Raw genomic sequence first — 17,666 nt, 5'->3', positions numbered from 1 at the left:
TCATCCAGTTGACTTTAGTCTTAAAATGGGAGTACATTTTTCAACCCTTAATTTCTTGTTTCAGGATTAAAGAAAATGACATGTAATATGTTAATTAAAAACATAACACACTATTACAGGATCTCAGTTTCTTGCAATCCATCTGGGTGGAGGATACAGTCAAGCAGCAGTATTGTCAAGAGTCAGTCTTAGTTATGGTTTGGCTGCCATTGTGTGTCCATCTGTTATAAATATGACCAGCAGTCTTCTGGGGTAAGTGTTTATGTTCTTTTAATTTCATGACTCTTGCCTGGGGAAGGTGAAGGGTACATACATCTGAATTTAAATTTCAAATTATATATTTTGCACTGATGTATTTAAAATATTTTCAAATATTAAAATGTCCTTGTATGACTGTAATTTAGTTAATCATATATACTTCTGATATAGCTGCCATCTGTCCTTTTTTAATGAAATTAGAGAACATCTCCAAAAGTGACTGTGAAGTTACAATACTTGATTTTTTATATTTTATCAGAGGATAATGTACTCTTTGTGGTGCTCTTCAGAACTTACTGATGTATGATATATGCAACATCATCAAACAAACTGTGCAAAGGATTTTCTTTAGTACAAGAAGTTTGAAGAAAAGGATATAATGAAGTAGGAAATGGTTTACACAAGATGAAATGTAATAAAGTTTTGTGACTGAAGGAGTAATAAATGAGGTTTAGGAGATTCTGCTTTGCTGTTTTCTTGAAATTTATGAATCTTAAAAAGGGGATTCTGTGTTATATGCAAAAGCTTTAGAGCGATGAATGAGATATTGAAATTCCTGTACAAATATAGTGATGTACAAGGGCGCATTAGTTGAATGTTGGCTAACTTAGGGTCTTTTGATTATGGTGGATTTAGGTTCATAGATTGTTGTTAAAGTTCAGGGTCATGGGTGTTGCCCCCTGAATTATACAGTTAAAAACATGAAGGTCCACCATTCTTTAAAATTTGGGCTAAAATTTGGTGCTGATGAAGGAAGATAAAAATAATTTGGTGAAACAAGAGGAAACAATTAGATGTAGTGTGAAGAAAGGTCAGATTGTCTTGGGCTGTATTATGTTCATCTCCCTTTTGCTTACTTGGTGGCTTATGGGTACACTGGACTGAGAGTTATTATGATAAAAATACTGCTGGTGGTGATGTCCAAGTTCATTGAGAAAACTTGTTGAAAGAGAGGCATCAGGGATGATACAACCCAATGGAGTTTTTCAAATGAAAGATACTATGTTATTTCATATTTAAAATCTACTTACTTACAAGGACTTGCTCTAAGACACATGTACAATCAGAGTCAATAGTTTGCCCCATGGTGAAACTGAGTCTTGGAAATGAGTTTACCAACTGACTTAGCCAGACTGTCATCTGGTGTGGGTGTGCTGTTTTATTTCATTTAGGGTTGATACTGCTTTAATTTGGGAGGGAGCGAACATTTGACCTCGACTGTACCATGTACAGTCAACAAAAAAAATTTCTGCACCTTTATGGTGTTATACAGTATGACACACCTGACCAAGAATAATGAACAACACTCATTTATGCAGGTGATTCCTGTTAATTTCTCTGTATTAATTATATGTGATATAAAAAAATACATCATACTGGTTATACAATGCATCACACAACCAGAAATACCAACCTTACCAAATTAACATGGCCTCAGTCAGTGATCGTTGCAAAGGCCATCAGACCTTGGGGGTGCAGAAAGTTTTTTGCTGACTGTACATGTAGTGTGAATACAGTACTTATAAATAATACTTGACCACCGAGAACATGCAAAACAAGAACTCGGCTTGTGCTCAAGTGACTTGCATCTAACAAAATTTACTTAATTCTATTAATATTGAATTGAAGAGAAGAGGGAAGTAAAGTACTGTATTGTAGTGAGTCTATAATGTACTGTGGTTTGACATGATATCAATAAAATATTTATATTTTAAATTGACTTAAATGAAAAGATTTTATGCATTAATGTAATGAACTTTGCATTTTTTGTAGATAATCTCGGAACAGTAGTTAAAATTATAGATTTATTTACATTACCCTACCTCATACATTATGAGTTCTGTCTTTCCTTAGCTTTCTTTTAAAATAACCCTCTGAGTTTTACTCATTTTTCTATTAACTATGCTATAGAGGTCTCTCTGCCCCCCTCCCCCCCCCCCATTCATGGGGGATGTGTTCCTTGGCAAGATTGTGATTGTGTATTCTGTGATTAGGGAAGCCAATATAACATGGTGGAATATGTTCCTTGACCATCCACTTTACCCCAGAATCCCAGTTATCCAGCACCTACTGGGATTGAGAGGTGCCGGATAAAGAATTTTACCAGTTAGTTGAAACTCGCTCTTAGGATCCCCCTATAAATCCTACAATGCAGAGTGCTACAGGCTGACCTCGCAAATTCGTATCACAGAGAAATGGATTTATTTAACACTTATTTCATTCTATATAAACAGTGTGGCTTATCAATAAAGAAAATATAATATAAACTATAAATTGAGAAAAATTAGGAGCATGGGTGTGTATGTGTGATAAGTGAACGTGTGTGGAGGCAGTTATTGTCAAGGCCTTGGCTATAACTATGTGGTTGACTAGCTAGCCTCGCATATTGTTACTTGTAATGAAACTTGTTATTCGCAGAGGTTAGGTTCCAGGAAATGGCGTGAATAGGCAAAACTGCGAATAGCAACTTATACTATCTTAGTGCACGACTGAATGCCTCTACCAAAGGAATTACTAGCCGTGGCAGCACTCATCCCCCCTTTTAACTTATAAAATCAACTTTCTTTGTCAGGGTCATCATTGACTTTTACCTTTTACATTTCACTCCATTAGCATCACTAGCACTGACACTAAGCAGTCTTTTAGGGGTCATTTCACACAGAAACACTAAAGTTTTGTGAGTACAACACGAGATGCTGCGTGGGGTGACTTGTGCTGTGGGAAAAGGCTCACAAGCTAGCCACCATAGCCACCATCTGCTTATTGCGAATCGTGAAATCGCGATTTGCATACCCGCGAATGTCAAGGGTCTACTATACTCTAATTTGGCTTAGAAATAAGGAAAATATAGTATAAAACTTTAAAATAAGAAAAATGAAGAGCAAGGGTGTGTATGTATGTGGAGGCGGTGGGCTATAACTGTGTGGTCACGCTGCCTCCCAATGTGACATCATGGCATACACACAGCTCAGAGCAGCAGCCACATGTCTCTGAGTCAGTGAGTTGAGTGTTTGGCTGAAATGGGTCACATCGCCCAGAGGATGGTTTGAGTGTAGGAGGAGCAGTTTTTTGTACATAAACTTCGTGCTATTGTACTTTATGATATGCTATGTATCGATTTTATTGTTTTTCATAATAAATATGGCAGCTCATATCCATTGTGCACAGTATGCAAACTTATGATTCTTACTGATTTTGTTGGAATTTTTATTTTTATTATTTCATTTTGGTGCCCGTTATTTGAATCTACCGGATACCGGATAACTGGGATTCTACTGTAAATGCTTTATAAGAGCCTAAAAATAGTTCAAAACCTGCATCACAGAGAGATAAATTGTCAGAGTAATCAGCGTATAGCAGAGACAAGATAGCCTGAGCATTGTCAAGAACAAGTAGAAACAACCAAAATGGCATTTCTTCACAGTTGAGTGCTTTCATAGGTGATGCCATCTATAGTAATAATGATAATAATATTAATATTTCTTGGGATGGAGAATATATAATTACCCATTACATGTACATCTAAAGAAAATGATCGTTACATATGAGGCGCTCAGTAGAACACCGATGTATCAACCAATCAGGGAGAAAAGAGATTCTTGTCCCAATGTGTTGCTCAGGTGAATCTCTGTAATGTTAGCTGGGCTGGCAAGGTAAACATGCCATTGCAGCATGGATAAAATTGGGTTATAAAACATAGGAATTTTGGCTGTTTGCACAGTCTCTGTTTGGCATGTGTAATTCATGGGGATGGTGGAACACCAATGTATGCATCACACAGCACGATCAATTAAAGGCACATGACATCACTCTTTCAGCCAGTGAGAACCCTGGGATACGAGGGTGTGTGCAGCCAAGGGAGGGGAACTCTAGTTTCTGTTATACTCTTGCTATTATCAGACAAGAAACTTATAGAGATCTTGGAAACAATAGGCATTAATGAAAGAGGTATTAGAATTTTAAAGAATCTTTACAGGCAACAGGAGGCTGTAGTGTTAGTAAATAATGAATTTACAAATTGGTTCTCAGTTAGACAAAGCTGTGTTCTATTCCCAGCATTGTATAATATATATTCCGTGGGGTCTCATTTTGCTCGTTTATATCATACTGGTACATGTCCGTGCATCAGAAATCTGTGCAAGCGATGCTCTTTAACGTGTTAAAATTGTTATATTGTACTGGACTCACTAGACCTTTACTCTAAAACGACATTGGGTAACCAACTTAACCTTCAAAATTGACACATAATGTCACATAAACTGCATCTACAATATAAAATAAATATTTTAAGAAAGCCCAGGAAGTTAATTATGCTATACTCCACTGTTTCCACTGAATAGTAGTGGTGTGGGAAGTGGCAGGATCATCATCACTGGAGTCTCCCTGAATTGCTGAGGTGTAAAATAGGTGGTGATGAAAGCTTGTTGGCAGCATTTAAACTCCTGGTAACATTGCTTGAAGGGTTTCACCAAGCTGTCTAACTGTACACTGAATTCATGATTGTGTTGCAAGCCGGGCTCAACACTCATCAAAGTATCCTCGAGTTCTTTAACGTTGCTGAGAATTTGCGTCACCTGCTGCTGAGTCGTGCTTCCCTCTATCTGTTCTATTACTGCCACACCACCAACGCTGATTTAACCTTTATACCTCTTTCTGTTCTAAGGGAGGTGTATGCGCCTACTGCAACACACGTACACCTATAGCCCGACTCACGGATCTTGAATCTTCTCTTCATGATGTCACCTGGTTCAAAATATCTCTACCAACTGTAACTATTTTTCTTTGTTTCCTATACTGTTCCCCAAACTCTACCAACTATTTGGATCTCTTCGACTATCTCACTTCTTGCCATGATTCGTTGCTATCCACACACCCCACACAGAACATATGGGATTAATTGAAATAGAGACTGGGCCGACCCCCAAACTCCACTTTTTCCGACACAATACGTACATTGTAGTAAAAATAGTATCGCAATTTTATGATGGTATGCACACACACATAATATAGAAGAGAAATATCAATAAGAGAATAATATACTGTACCAGGTAAAAGAAAAATCAAGGTTTAACACTTACGTTAGTAGAAGAGTTGGGTCGGCATACTGGAATGGCGGCTGGTTCCGAGGCAGAGGGCAGATTAGTTGCCCTCTGGTGAATCACTATCACTATTCACAGAGGTTTGCAGGGCCTCCCTGACAAACTCCTCAAAGTCCATATCGTCACTGTCACTATCACTGACTTGGGCTGGCTGTGGTTGTGGTGGGTTGCGGGCGAAGAAGTCTGTAATACTGTGTTGACGACTAGCATTCATGTTGTCATGATACATCTGGACACACAGCTCCATAATTTTCGACAGAAGGTTATTAGACACTTCATACCGATGCTTGACTGTGTCTTTGTCAAGGATGAGATTGATTTTCTCCCCCAACTCGATGACTTCCTTCACATAATCATGGCTTGGTCCAGGTTCAAGGTTTTTCTGGGGTGGTGGGGGTCCAGCGGAAGCCATTGTGAGGGGAATAGCGGGCACAAGAGAGAACTGTATACGCGGAGAACTGAGAACAATGAGAGTGGCCCGGCTAGGTCAGCGACTCCTTCCCTCTGGTGGCAGCGCACGTCATGTTGCATTAAACCAATCACAGCTAGCGGCGGAGGGAAGTAAGGATGTGTGACCCAATCACAGTCCGATACGTCATATGATGTCAGCGATAACATAAGAGCGACCTAATGCTCACCCCTCACTGCACCGCTTCCCGCATATGGTCAAGAATGGACCGTGTGAGTAAAGAATGGCGCGGCGCGTCTGGACCTCTCCAGCCGCTCGCCGTGTAAATGATGAAATTTACCGCATAATTAAAACATTTCATTCTGGTAAGGCACCGCGTATATGACCAAACGCGTAAACAAAATCCGAGTAAATCGAGACTATACTACATCACAGACAGTGGCTTGGCTCTGCAGGTGATGACCCAGATGGAACTGAGGCACTCTCTTTTTCCTTACTTAATGATCTGGAACAAATAATTAAACAACCTACACGTGTTCCTGATCGACACGATCAACTTAATTACATTATTGATCTTTGTTTTACCTCTAACCCCTCACACTATTCATATTCAATTTCTGCCCCCTTAGGGTGTTCTGATCACAATCTTATTTCTATAAAATCAAACTGGGCATGAGCACCTCCCCCCCCCCACCTCTAAGTGCCAACTATGGCACTATCGGAGGGCAGACTGGCAATCTTTGCGAGAATTCTTCACAGACTTTCCTTGGGATGAATGTTGCTTTTCCACTCGGGATGCCTCGGTATGTGCTGACAGCATTGCTGGGGTTATACAGGGTGGTATGAGTGCATTTATCCCATCTTCTACCTAAACAACTTCTTTCTCCTGTTACCCAATCCTATTTCATTAATTCTAGGAATCGTTGTAAGGCTATTCTTCGTAAGGCCAAGCGGAATTTTATGAAAAGAAGACCGCTGTCCTGACTAACTGGTCTTCTAGTGAATCCTTCTGGTTCTTAACCAAAAACATCTGTAATTTCTGCACTCCTTCTTTCCTCCTGTCTTCCGACCTGATAACTCTATAGCCAACTCTCCCCCTGATGAAGCCAATCTCTTTGGCACCTTATTCTCCTCTAACTCCACCGTAGACAATTCTAACTCTATCCCTCCTACTCCTGTTCCTCCTCCTCCTACTGAACCTATGCACTATGCACTTTCCTATAATCTCTACTTGTAGGGTTGCTGGTGTGTTATCCAGGTTGGATGTGAGCAAGGCGCTTGGACTGGACGGAATACCCCCCTCGTGTTCTGAGGGAGTTTGCTGAAGTTCTGGCCCCTGTGCTTGCTTGCCTCTTTCCCCTTTGCCTCAAAACCCAAATTTTTCCTTCTTCTTGGAAGCATGCCATGGTTCAACCTGTCCCGAAGAAGGGTGACCATTCTAATCCCTCTAACTATCGCTCCATTGCCCTAACTTCACCCCTCTCTTAAGATTTTCGAAACTATCTTAAACTCTCATTTTCTCCATCACCTTGAACTCCATTCTCTTTTGTCGGATCACCAGTATGGCTTTCGGCTAGATCTACTGGTGATCTGCTCACCTACTGCACCCATCTTTGGTCATCCTCTCTTAGGGATTATGGGGGAACTTTTGTCGTGGCCCTCGACATCTCCAAAGCATTTGACAGGGTATGGCACAAGTCTTTGCTTTCTAAACTTTCTTCTCATGGTTTCTCTCCCCCACTTTGTTCTCTAATTTCTAGCTTCCTTAAGAACCGATCCATGGCAGTTGTTGTTGAGGGATCAAGCTCTCGCTCTTTCTCTACCAATAGTGGTGTCCCACAGGGTTCTGTTCTTTCACCTACTCTCTTCCTTCTTTTTATCAATGATTAACTTCACACTACGACTAATTCTATCCATTCTTATGCTGATGATTCTACTCTTCACCCTTCATCACATTTTTCCCTTCCCCCTAATTCTCAAACTAGATCTGTTTCTAGATGTGATGTCATTTCTTTTATCAATGCGGTAGAAACTTGGTTAAATTCAATAGTAATAAAACTTTCCAAATTAAATGCTCTCTCACCAATCTCATTTCAGGATGCATTCATTCTACCAAGTTCTAAAATAGATATGCTAGGTATTAACATTTCCTCTTAATATGTCATGGAAGCCACACATCCACAACAATGCTAAAGCTGCCTCCTGAAAGCTGGGAATGCTGTACAGATAATGTAGCTACTTCACTCCTGAGCAGTTGCTCCAAGTATATAAGGGATTCATTCGTCCAAACTTGGAGTACTGCTCTCATACCTGGGGTGGCTCTCCTTGTGTCCAACTGTTAAATAAGGTTGAATCAAAGGCATTTCGTCTTATTGACTCTCCTCCTTTAGTTGATAATTTTTCTTCCCCTTCTCTTTGCCGCAATGTTACTTCACTCTCTCTCTTTTACAAGTGCTTTAACAGGCAATGTTCGGTGGATTTGGCATCCTGCGTACCGCTGGCAAGGCCGTGGGCTTGTAACACTCGTCTTGCCCGCGGTGCCCACAGTTTCTCTGTGGCTGTTGGTCACTAGGATAACCCATTATAGTGCACCCTTCTTTCCTCACACAGCCAAACTGTGGAGTGTTCTGCCTTCTGTGTTTTCATACTCATACAATCTGTCTCACTTTAAAAAGCTGGTTTTTCGGCCTCTTTGTGGTGTAGATTAATAAAATCTTTTTCTTTTCTATTTTTAATTTCTTTTTACTCTTATTTTTTTGCCCTCCAGGCCCCGTTGTGGGTCGATGATCTGTGCCTGGGTGGGCTATTCCCCGTAAAAAAAAAAAAAGAGGTTAAGAAGAAACATACACCATAAGAGGCTGATCATAGAAGAATATATTAATGATTATGATAACAAACTGGCAAATGTGGCATGGCTAGTCCACCCCACCTCCCATGGGGGGGGGGTGAGTGATCAAGAGAGAATTCCTTGTGATTCAGCTTGTCCTTTATTTTGAAGTTAACTTATAAACTGTATCGCATTTTGTGCTATTGTTTGATACTGAATGTTGTTTATGATGAAACATACACCATAATTGGCTGATCATATGATCATACAGAATATAATACTGTAATGACTAAATAAAAAGCTGGTGAATGAGGCAACAGCAAGGGGGAAGGGCAGGCAACCCTTACAAGGGGGAAAAGTGATCATATGAATCCTCCCTTCCCCCACCACACCCCGTCTCTGCCACTCTATGCTCCAACCTATCTATACCCTCCGTAACTGTTTAAGTAAATGAGAACAAGAATAAGTGATGAGGTATGAGAAATCATGTGAAAAAGTAAAAAGAAAATAGAGAGAAAGAAATAGAATAATTGAAGAATAAGAAAATAGAGATAAGAAAGAAACATTTTGTTTGTGGGTAAAAGCAAATTTCTCCTTATTCTCTCATGTAATATCAGGTCACCCATTGTACATAAACTTCTCTTGTTTGCAGTGAAAGTGATTTCAGAGATTAGTGGTTTCATTTTACTGATCTGAGGCATTGTCAGGGTGGGGAACTAGTGGGTCTAATGACCTGATGATGTCTTGAATAAAGACAAAATTAATACACAGTACACTGTACCCTCATTGACTCGGATTTTGGATTAATTCGTATGTTTTTGTAAATGAATAAATAATTTAAATTTGGAATGAATCTGAAATATCCGTGCTGTTCAGAAAAGTCGATTATTGTAATAGGAATATATTATGAAATAGATTATGATGAATGAATTGTAGGAATAAAATATGAATCATATTAAGGTACAAAACAGCATTTGAGTGCATCAGTGAAGGGTGGCGGAGGAAGGAGGACAGCTCACCACCACTCGTTCGGCAGCCTGCAATCCCTTTATAACGACAGCATTCAATTTCACCATAATTCAAATATTAATTAAGTTCATTTGGTGTCAGGTTAATAAAACATTATTGAAATAATAAATTTTTCCCCCAAATCCAACACTCAATCCCAGAAGAGCTATTGCAGTCTGTTGTTTCCAGTACAGAGTGGTATCAGCTGATTGTTCTTGCTCTCCCTAACAATGTTGCCAGCACTCACCATCTCCCAAGCACTGGATTTTTCGGTAATTCGAATGACCCAGAGCCCCTTTTTATGACGAATTAACCTAAATACGCAAAAGATCACTAAATTCATGCAATACCACTACCCGCACTACCCATGGCTTTCAGCGTGTAACTAGGGTCACATTTCAACCTGTCACCTAAGTGATAACCATGCACTCGAGATCGTTGTAAAATGAGACCCCACTGTAATGTTTTTTTCCACAACTTTATAGTTTCATTACATGTACAGGTTGTACCTCTCTAGTCCGGCATTCTGTGGTCCGGAAACTCCTGTGGTCCGGAACGACTTTAGTTTCTCCAATAGGTAGATAAGCAGATTTTTTTTTTTTTTTTTTTTTTTTTATCTGAATTATTATTATTATTACAGGAGTATTAAATTTTTGCCCCTCAGGCCCCAATGTGGGTCAGTGACCTATGCCTGGGTGGGCTAATCCCCTTAAAAAAAAAAAAAAAAAAAAAAAAAAAAAAAAAAGCCCCTTGAGAAATTAGGTTTGTTTACACTCTCTCTCTCTCTCTCTCTCTCTCTCTCTCTCTCTCTCTCTCTCTCTCTCTCTCTCTCTCTCTCTCTCTCTCTCTCTCTCTCTCTCTCTCTCTCTCTCTCTCTCTCTCTCTCTCTCTCTCTCTCTCTCTCTCTCTCTCTCTCTCTCTCTCTCTCTCTCTCTCTCTCTCTCTCTCTCTCTCTCTCTCTCTCTCTCTCTCTCTCTCTCTCTCTCTCTCTCTCTCTCTCTCTCTCTCTCTCTCTCTCTCTCTCTCTCTCTCTCTCTCTCTCTCTCTCTCTCTCTCTCTCTCTCTCTCTCTCTCTCTCTCTCTCTCTCTCTCTCTCTCTCTCTCTCTCTCTCTCTCTCTCTCTCTCTCTCTCTCTCCTCTCTCTCTCTCTCTCTCTCTCTCTCTCTCTCTCTCTCTCTCTCTCTCTCTCTCTCTCTCTCTCTCTCTCTCTCTCTCTCTCTCTCTCTCTCTCTCTCTCTCTCTCTCTCTCTCTCTCTCTCTCTCTCTCCTCTCTCTCTCTCTCTCTCTCTCTCTCTCTCTCTCTCTCTCTCTCTCTCTCTCTCTCTCTCTCTCTCTCTCTCTCTCTCTCTCTCTCTCTCTCTCTCTCTCTCTCTCTCTCTCTCTCCTCTCTCTCTCTCTCTCTCTCTCTCTCTCTCTCTCTCTCTCTCTCTCTCTCTCTCTCTCTCTCTCTCTCTCTCTCTCTCTCTCTCTCTCTCTCTCTCTCTCTCTCTCTCTCTCTCTCTCTCTCTCTCTCTCTCTCTCTCTCTCTCTCTCTCTCTCTCTCTCTCTCTCTCTCTCTCTCTCTCTCTCTCTCTCTCTCTCTCTCTCTCTCTCTCTCTCTCTCTCTCTCTCTCTCTCTCTCTCTCTCTCTCTCTCTCTCTCTCTCTCTCTCTCTCTCTCTCTCTCTCTCTCTCTCTCTCTCTCTCTCTCTCTCTCTCTCTCTCTCTCTCTCTCTCTCTCTCCTCTCTCTCTCTCTCTCTCTCTCTCTCTCTCTCTCTCTCTCTCTCTCTCTCTCTCTCTCTCTCTCTCTCTCTCTCTCTCTCTCTCTCTCTCTCTCTCTCTCTCTCTCTCTCTCTCTCTCTCTCTCTCTCTCTCTCTCTCTCTCTCTCTCTCTCCCTCTCTCTCTCTCTCTCTCTCTCTCTCTCTCTCTCTCTCTCTCTCTCTCTCTCTCCCCTCTCTCTCTCTCTCTCTCTCTCTCTCTCTCTCTCTCTCTCTCTCTCTCTCTCTCTCTCTCTCTCTCTCTCCCTCTCTCTCTCTCTCTCTCTCTCTCTCTCTCTCTCTCTGTGCTTGTCTATACAGAGTACAACATTTAACCCTTCAATATATATGAGCAGTAAATAAGTGTTGCTTTCATATTCTTATGTAGAGTAATGACGATATTTTTCATATGTGCGCACTTACATACGCGCAGTCTCACTTTTTTGTTTTCCCATTAATGGTTTGCTACTTATATTGTTCCATTAAATAACATTACAGGTACTTCAAACAACCATATTAATTTTTTTACATTAATTTTACTACACCTAAAATCAGGGTCTTATTTTCTTCAGTTTTATATGTAGAACCAATCAGTCACTGGTTTTGTAAGCTTTAACATAAACAATGCCGGCAGCCATCTCGTCTCCTCTAATATTCCACATATTATTAATAAATTGTATTGTTAATTTTGCACACACAAACATTAATTCAATAATAACAAATTCAGAAACATTAATTAAAATATATATGAACAGTAAATAAGTGTTGCTTTCATATTCTTATGTAAAGTAATGACGATATGTTTTCACATGTGCGCATGCACACTTACATACGCGATCTCTCTTTTTTCTTTACCATTATCCTTACCCGCTTCTATTGTTCCATTTATTAACATTAAATAACATTACTTAAAACAACCATCTTAATTTTACTACAGCTACAGCCAAGGTCTTATTTTCTTCAGTTTTATATGTAGAACCAGTCAGTCACTGGTTTTGTAATCAACGAAAACAATGCTGTGTCATTTCCTCGTGTGTTTTAATATTCTAAGTATTATTAATGAACTGTATTGCTCATTTTGCACACATAAACATTAATTCAATAAAAAAGACATTCGGTAATAAACAATAATGAATCTTTTGTACATAAGAGAAATGACGCTGTTTACACGATTATGCATGTCGTCTGCACGTTGGCGGGCCGTTCAAACCCGTCGAAATTCAAGTTTCCGCCGTCAAAATTTTTATTTATTTATTTTTTGTGTTCCAATAAAATACGTTAAGAATTAAAAACTCGTGAAATTTGAGAAGCTACTCTACGACATTTAACCCTTCAATATGTTTTCAAAGAGACCATGATGCAGAGAAAGTGGTGCTAGTGCTTCCAAGGGTGAATTTCCATGGTCCGGCAATTTCCATGGTCCGGCACCGGTCAGGTCCCGAGGTTGCCGGACTAGAGAGGTACAACCTGTAATAATGGCAACATGCCATCTCACAGGCCACTTCATCCCCTATATTTTCCCTTACCCTATCTTTCACAGAATTCATAATAGCAATTTTATATTTTGGCATTAAATGATTTGTGGGTAGAAGGGTCCTCGCATAATTGGTGGGACCAGATGCATTCATTATGCATGATAACTTGGCGAGCTTGTAGTTATGTCCTCTAGTGTTGGTGGTGAGTGACTTCACAAAGAAATGTTCCGGGTTCACATTTTCCATCCCGTTCAGGATTTTGAATGTTTCAATGAGATCTGCCCTATTGTGTCTTGTCTGAGGGGTTGTTAGTCCAAAGGCCTTCAGTCTACTTGGATAATCAAGATGACATAGTTCCGGAATTATTTTAGTCGCTCTGTGTTGCACTTTTTCTATGGATGTTAGATCCTTCTGGAGGTTGGGTTTCCATGCCTTTATACAGTAATCCAGACTGGGCCATACCATACTTGAGATTTGTACAATTGAAGGAGTATTTTCCTATCATTGTATTCAAAGGTAGTTTTTATAATTCCCAAGTCTCGATTTGCTTTCCTCACTGCTGCCCCCATTTGTTGTGCCGCCTTCAGTGAATTATCAGTCATAACGTCAAGATCTTTCTTCTTATCGACAGTATCCAGGAGTGCTTAGTTGTGCTTAACCCTTAGTTGTGCTTAAGCCTTAAGCCCCGGGTTAGGGTGCTGCTGGCAATACCCCTACCCCCGGATTAAATTGAGAAAAAATTCAACTTAATAAATAAATAAATAAATAAATAAATAAATAAATAAAAAATGGGGGGGGAAAATAGGCAGACGTTCTGGAACGTCACCCGGGGCTAGCTGGTCGGATGTTCTGGAATGTCACCCTGGGCCTAAGGGTTAAGGTTGCTGTCTCTTATGTGTAAGGTCTTGCATTTTGTAATGAGAGCATTTGCCAGTCTCGAAATCATATGAATAGCTCATTCAGGTCTTCCTGCATTGTTGTGACATTGTCTTGACTTGCTACCTCCCCAGATATCTTCATGTCAGCAAACTTGACAGTGTGGCTCAATATAGTTTCATCTTTGTCATTTAAGTGGATTACAAACAAGGTGGGTCCAAGGATAGAGCCTTGTGGTGCTCCACCAAGAAGTTTTTTCCATTTATAACCACTATTTGTTACTTATCTTTGAGCCAGTTGCTAATCCATGTCAAAATCTTGTCTGTGATGCTATGTGCCTGAATCTTAGAGATATTCATTGTTTTATTCCCATTGCACTTTGAGTCTTGATATTGACACATCTTTTGCTTTGCTGGGCGACTCTCCTTGTTATTACTGCTATTGTATTCTGCTAGACTCCGAGAGATGCTGATGCAGTGATTTTAGGTGTCCTGGCATGGGATCTGTGCTCTCTGATCGACTGATACTTTTCCTTGTAACTTCTATGTACAGGACTCTAACATTGATGGCTGCAAGATCTGAAATGTTGTAAAATACCTGCATTGACCGTCGTTTTGATCCTACTTTTGTAAAGTACCGGTGTGCCATACGATCCAAAGCATCGACACCTTACTGTATTTTGTTGGGTTGTAAAAGCTCACTGTCTTGAGGATATTTTGATTCCTTCCCAATGACAACCACTGAATGTATTATGCTTAGCATAATGATGTTCTTGTTTGGTTCCCTTGTAAATTTTGAGGTTGTAGTTATCATGTTTCCAGATCTTGTTGGGAATTTTTTTTTAGTATGGTTGACTGCACCATTTATACTTTTCTTTGTGTATGCAAGTATCCATTGCTATTCGAAAACCAATTGCTTAGTGAATATTTGTACAGTATATCGAATAACATAACATATGGAAAGAATAGGGTTTGATACCTGAATGAAGACAAAAATTCCCAATATTACTGTATACCTAAAAAAATTAAATAGGATTACAAAAAACTACCTAACTACAAGAAAACCTCAGTATTATACCTAAAAGAATTGAATCAGTTCACAAACAACAAAATACCTGTTTGACTACTGTACAGTACTATAATTTAGTACCAGACACATTAAAAAATGATAGAAAATAAATATGGTACATTACCTTTAGGGACCATCATTCTTATAAATGAGAATAGATTTTTATATACTGTAGTGAGAGAGAGAGAGGAAGAGAGGCTAGAATAGAATATTCATATAAGCGAATATTTTTAAAGCGAATGTTTGTATAGGGAGGGATTCCTGTATTTTGTATAATACTGTACTGTATTAATTTAAATACTTTATAATAAATATGAAATAAAAAAATGAAGAAAAATGATAAATATATTGATTTCATATGGTTGGTCAACATAACCTCTTCTACATTAAGTTTTGAGCCTTTTACGTGGTAACTATAAACACGGTGAATAGATGACAATAGCCAGTGGTCAGAATGACTGCCTTTGCCATTCTAGTGTTAAGTGAAGTTTACTGTGTTGTTGCAGGTGCCTGTCTATAATTCTCTCCTTTGGTAGGAGTTCTAGTCTTAGTCACTCATAGTGGAGTGTCTCCTTAAAAGAACTAATATAACTAATGTACAAGTATAAGGGCATGTTACTTCTTTAATTTTTACCTGACAAAGGAATCAGTAGCTATGCAAAGCTTGATAGTAAAACAAATATTACAAATTAAAAAGTTGTAGACCTTATAATATTTAACAAAATTCTAACAAAGCAACTAACAAATCTTATCACACTGTCACTTAAATATTATTACATATTGATTATTATATGTATTTAAAACTTAGGTATAGCTTCTACATGAATAATGATTGGTCCTCTTTACCAGGAGTTCCATAAGCTATCAGCTAGTTACCCTAGTGAGTCTCCTGAGTATGCTGGCAGTACTTAAGCTCTTTACCAGTAACTCTAAAGAGATTACCAGTAAGTACACTTCTATATACAAGTCTGGCTTGACACATTATAATATGCTTCCTTATCCTCTGCATGTTAATGTAGGTGTATTCTCTGCTTCTTTGCATTATAGTAGAAGTTCAATGCTTATGTGCATGGTAGGGTTTGAGTGCAGTATGTAGGGTACAGTTTATATTTATCACATATTGCATGATAGGATTGAGGAGTTGGACACCTTCCTTCTTTGGAATATACAGTACCTTGCATTTTATTTTTATTACCACTGCAATTGTGATGTTGGATAGTGCCATTGCCCTTATTTATATCCAATCTGATTGACATTGAAGGATTTGGAAGTAGGTTCTTTCAGTACTTGAGTCAGAGTTTTATTTACAGATTATAAAAACAATTTCAAGTAACAAAATATAAATTTATAGAATCAAACATAAATTTTTGAAGGATCAATTCATGAATGGTTTCTGGAGTGGAACCCTTATGTAATGTGAGGGATGCCTCTAAAACTTGACTAAGTCGCTGAAAAGGTTTCACTACTGTAGTATACTGTATTTTTATTCTAGGGATGTAGATGATATGTCCTTTTGTTTAGAATACAGTAGAACGTCCATCTAACACGAGATACGTTCCAAGAGAGGTCGCTTTAAACCGAATTCGCGCTAAATCCAAGTGTTGTTTCAATGGAATAATTTAGTTTGGTGCTTGAGAGAAACACAAAATATTAAAAAGACTGAGTCTACCCAGATGCACCTCAGCCCATCTCCTAGAATAAACAAAACATTGTGTTTTGTAGTATTATGTTAAAATAAACACTCATAAATCAACACAGCTAAAATTATGGGACGTGAAATGGTCTGTGTACTAGCGATCAGCTGATGGGAAGATGTGGGGTCTAGTGCTTATTTATTTATCTGTCCTTAAGAGTAACTAAGTTTTTCTCTTATAAAATGTCACTGAACTGACATGGGAAAATATAATTAACATTGCTGGAATTCTTATAAGATAGTGATTAGTTTGAATATATGCATGCTCTAGTTCGCATTAGACATACAAATTTTAGTTTTAATTAATTTCATACAAAGGGCTAAAATTTTTATCTCTTGTGCAACATTTATGACGTTTATATTCAAATTATTCGCTGTCTTGCAAGGATTCTAACAATGGAAATTATATTCTCCTAACTTTAGTCTGTGATATTATATAAGATAAAAACTGTAAGTCTATAACCACCCAACCTTGGCTGGGAAGATGGGGGGGGGAGGAGGTGATAGTGACATGTTTGACAGTTGGGGCTGAAGGTCTAGTGAGGTATTTATTTGTTTATTTATGTCCTTTAGATTGAGTTTTTGTTTTTTTGCTTATAAAATGTCACAAAAGTGACCGGGGAGAATATAATTTACATTGCTGGAATTCTTATAAGATACGTAGTGATTAATTTGAATATAATCGTGCTATAGTTTGCACTAGAAAAATATTTTAGTAATCATTTAGTACATTATTTTGAGTACATGTACAGTACAGCTTTGCCCTAAGGACAGTGTAGCGTGCCCAGAGAAACATTAGGAGTGAATTTTAAAATATGATGCACCAGATTGACTCGCGCAAAATAGGAAAGATTCGGTTTAAATTAAAACATTGTCCTTAATTGTGGGTGTCACTTTAAATCAAAAATCTTAAATTGAATTGCTTTAAATTGACGTTCTACTGTATTAGTGTTATTAATTTTATCCTACAGTAACATACAGTGGATGCTCTGGGTTGAAACTGTCTCGGCAACTGGAATTGATAAACTATAATTTGCCATGGGTTGCATTGCTGGGATATCTCTTGTCTTGTCAAGGATTTTCATTGGCTAACTCTATTTATTATGGAAAATACTTACATATGAAATGAGATGGCAAAAAGTAAATTTTATATTGGTAATTTATATTTTATTTTTGGTCTTTATTTTTTGTAGGTTGTGAAATAAATTTGGCAAAT

General features: G+C 38.6%; 1 protein-coding gene across 1 annotated transcript in view; it reads left to right on the top strand.

Annotated features, from left to right (window-relative positions):
- LOC121869931 overlaps positions 1 to 17,666 on the top strand; it is a gene marked incomplete at its 5' end in the record, with an annotated part of 86,084 nt that overhangs the window by 15,385 nt on the left and 53,033 nt on the right. The window contains 2 exon segments of the mRNA XM_042371496.1: positions 120 to 252; positions 15,607 to 15,701. Of these exon segments, the coding sequence (XP_042227430.1) occupies positions 120 to 252; positions 15,607 to 15,701 (228 nt within the window).

This window comes from Homarus americanus, unplaced genomic scaffold, assembly GCF_018991925.1.
Source record: "Homarus americanus isolate GMGI-L3 unplaced genomic scaffold, GMGI_Hamer_2.0 scaffold14467, whole genome shotgun sequence".
Taxonomy (NCBI): Eukaryota; Metazoa; Arthropoda; class Malacostraca; order Decapoda; family Nephropidae; genus Homarus; species Homarus americanus.
This window is presented reverse-complemented; position numbering and strand designations above follow the sequence as displayed.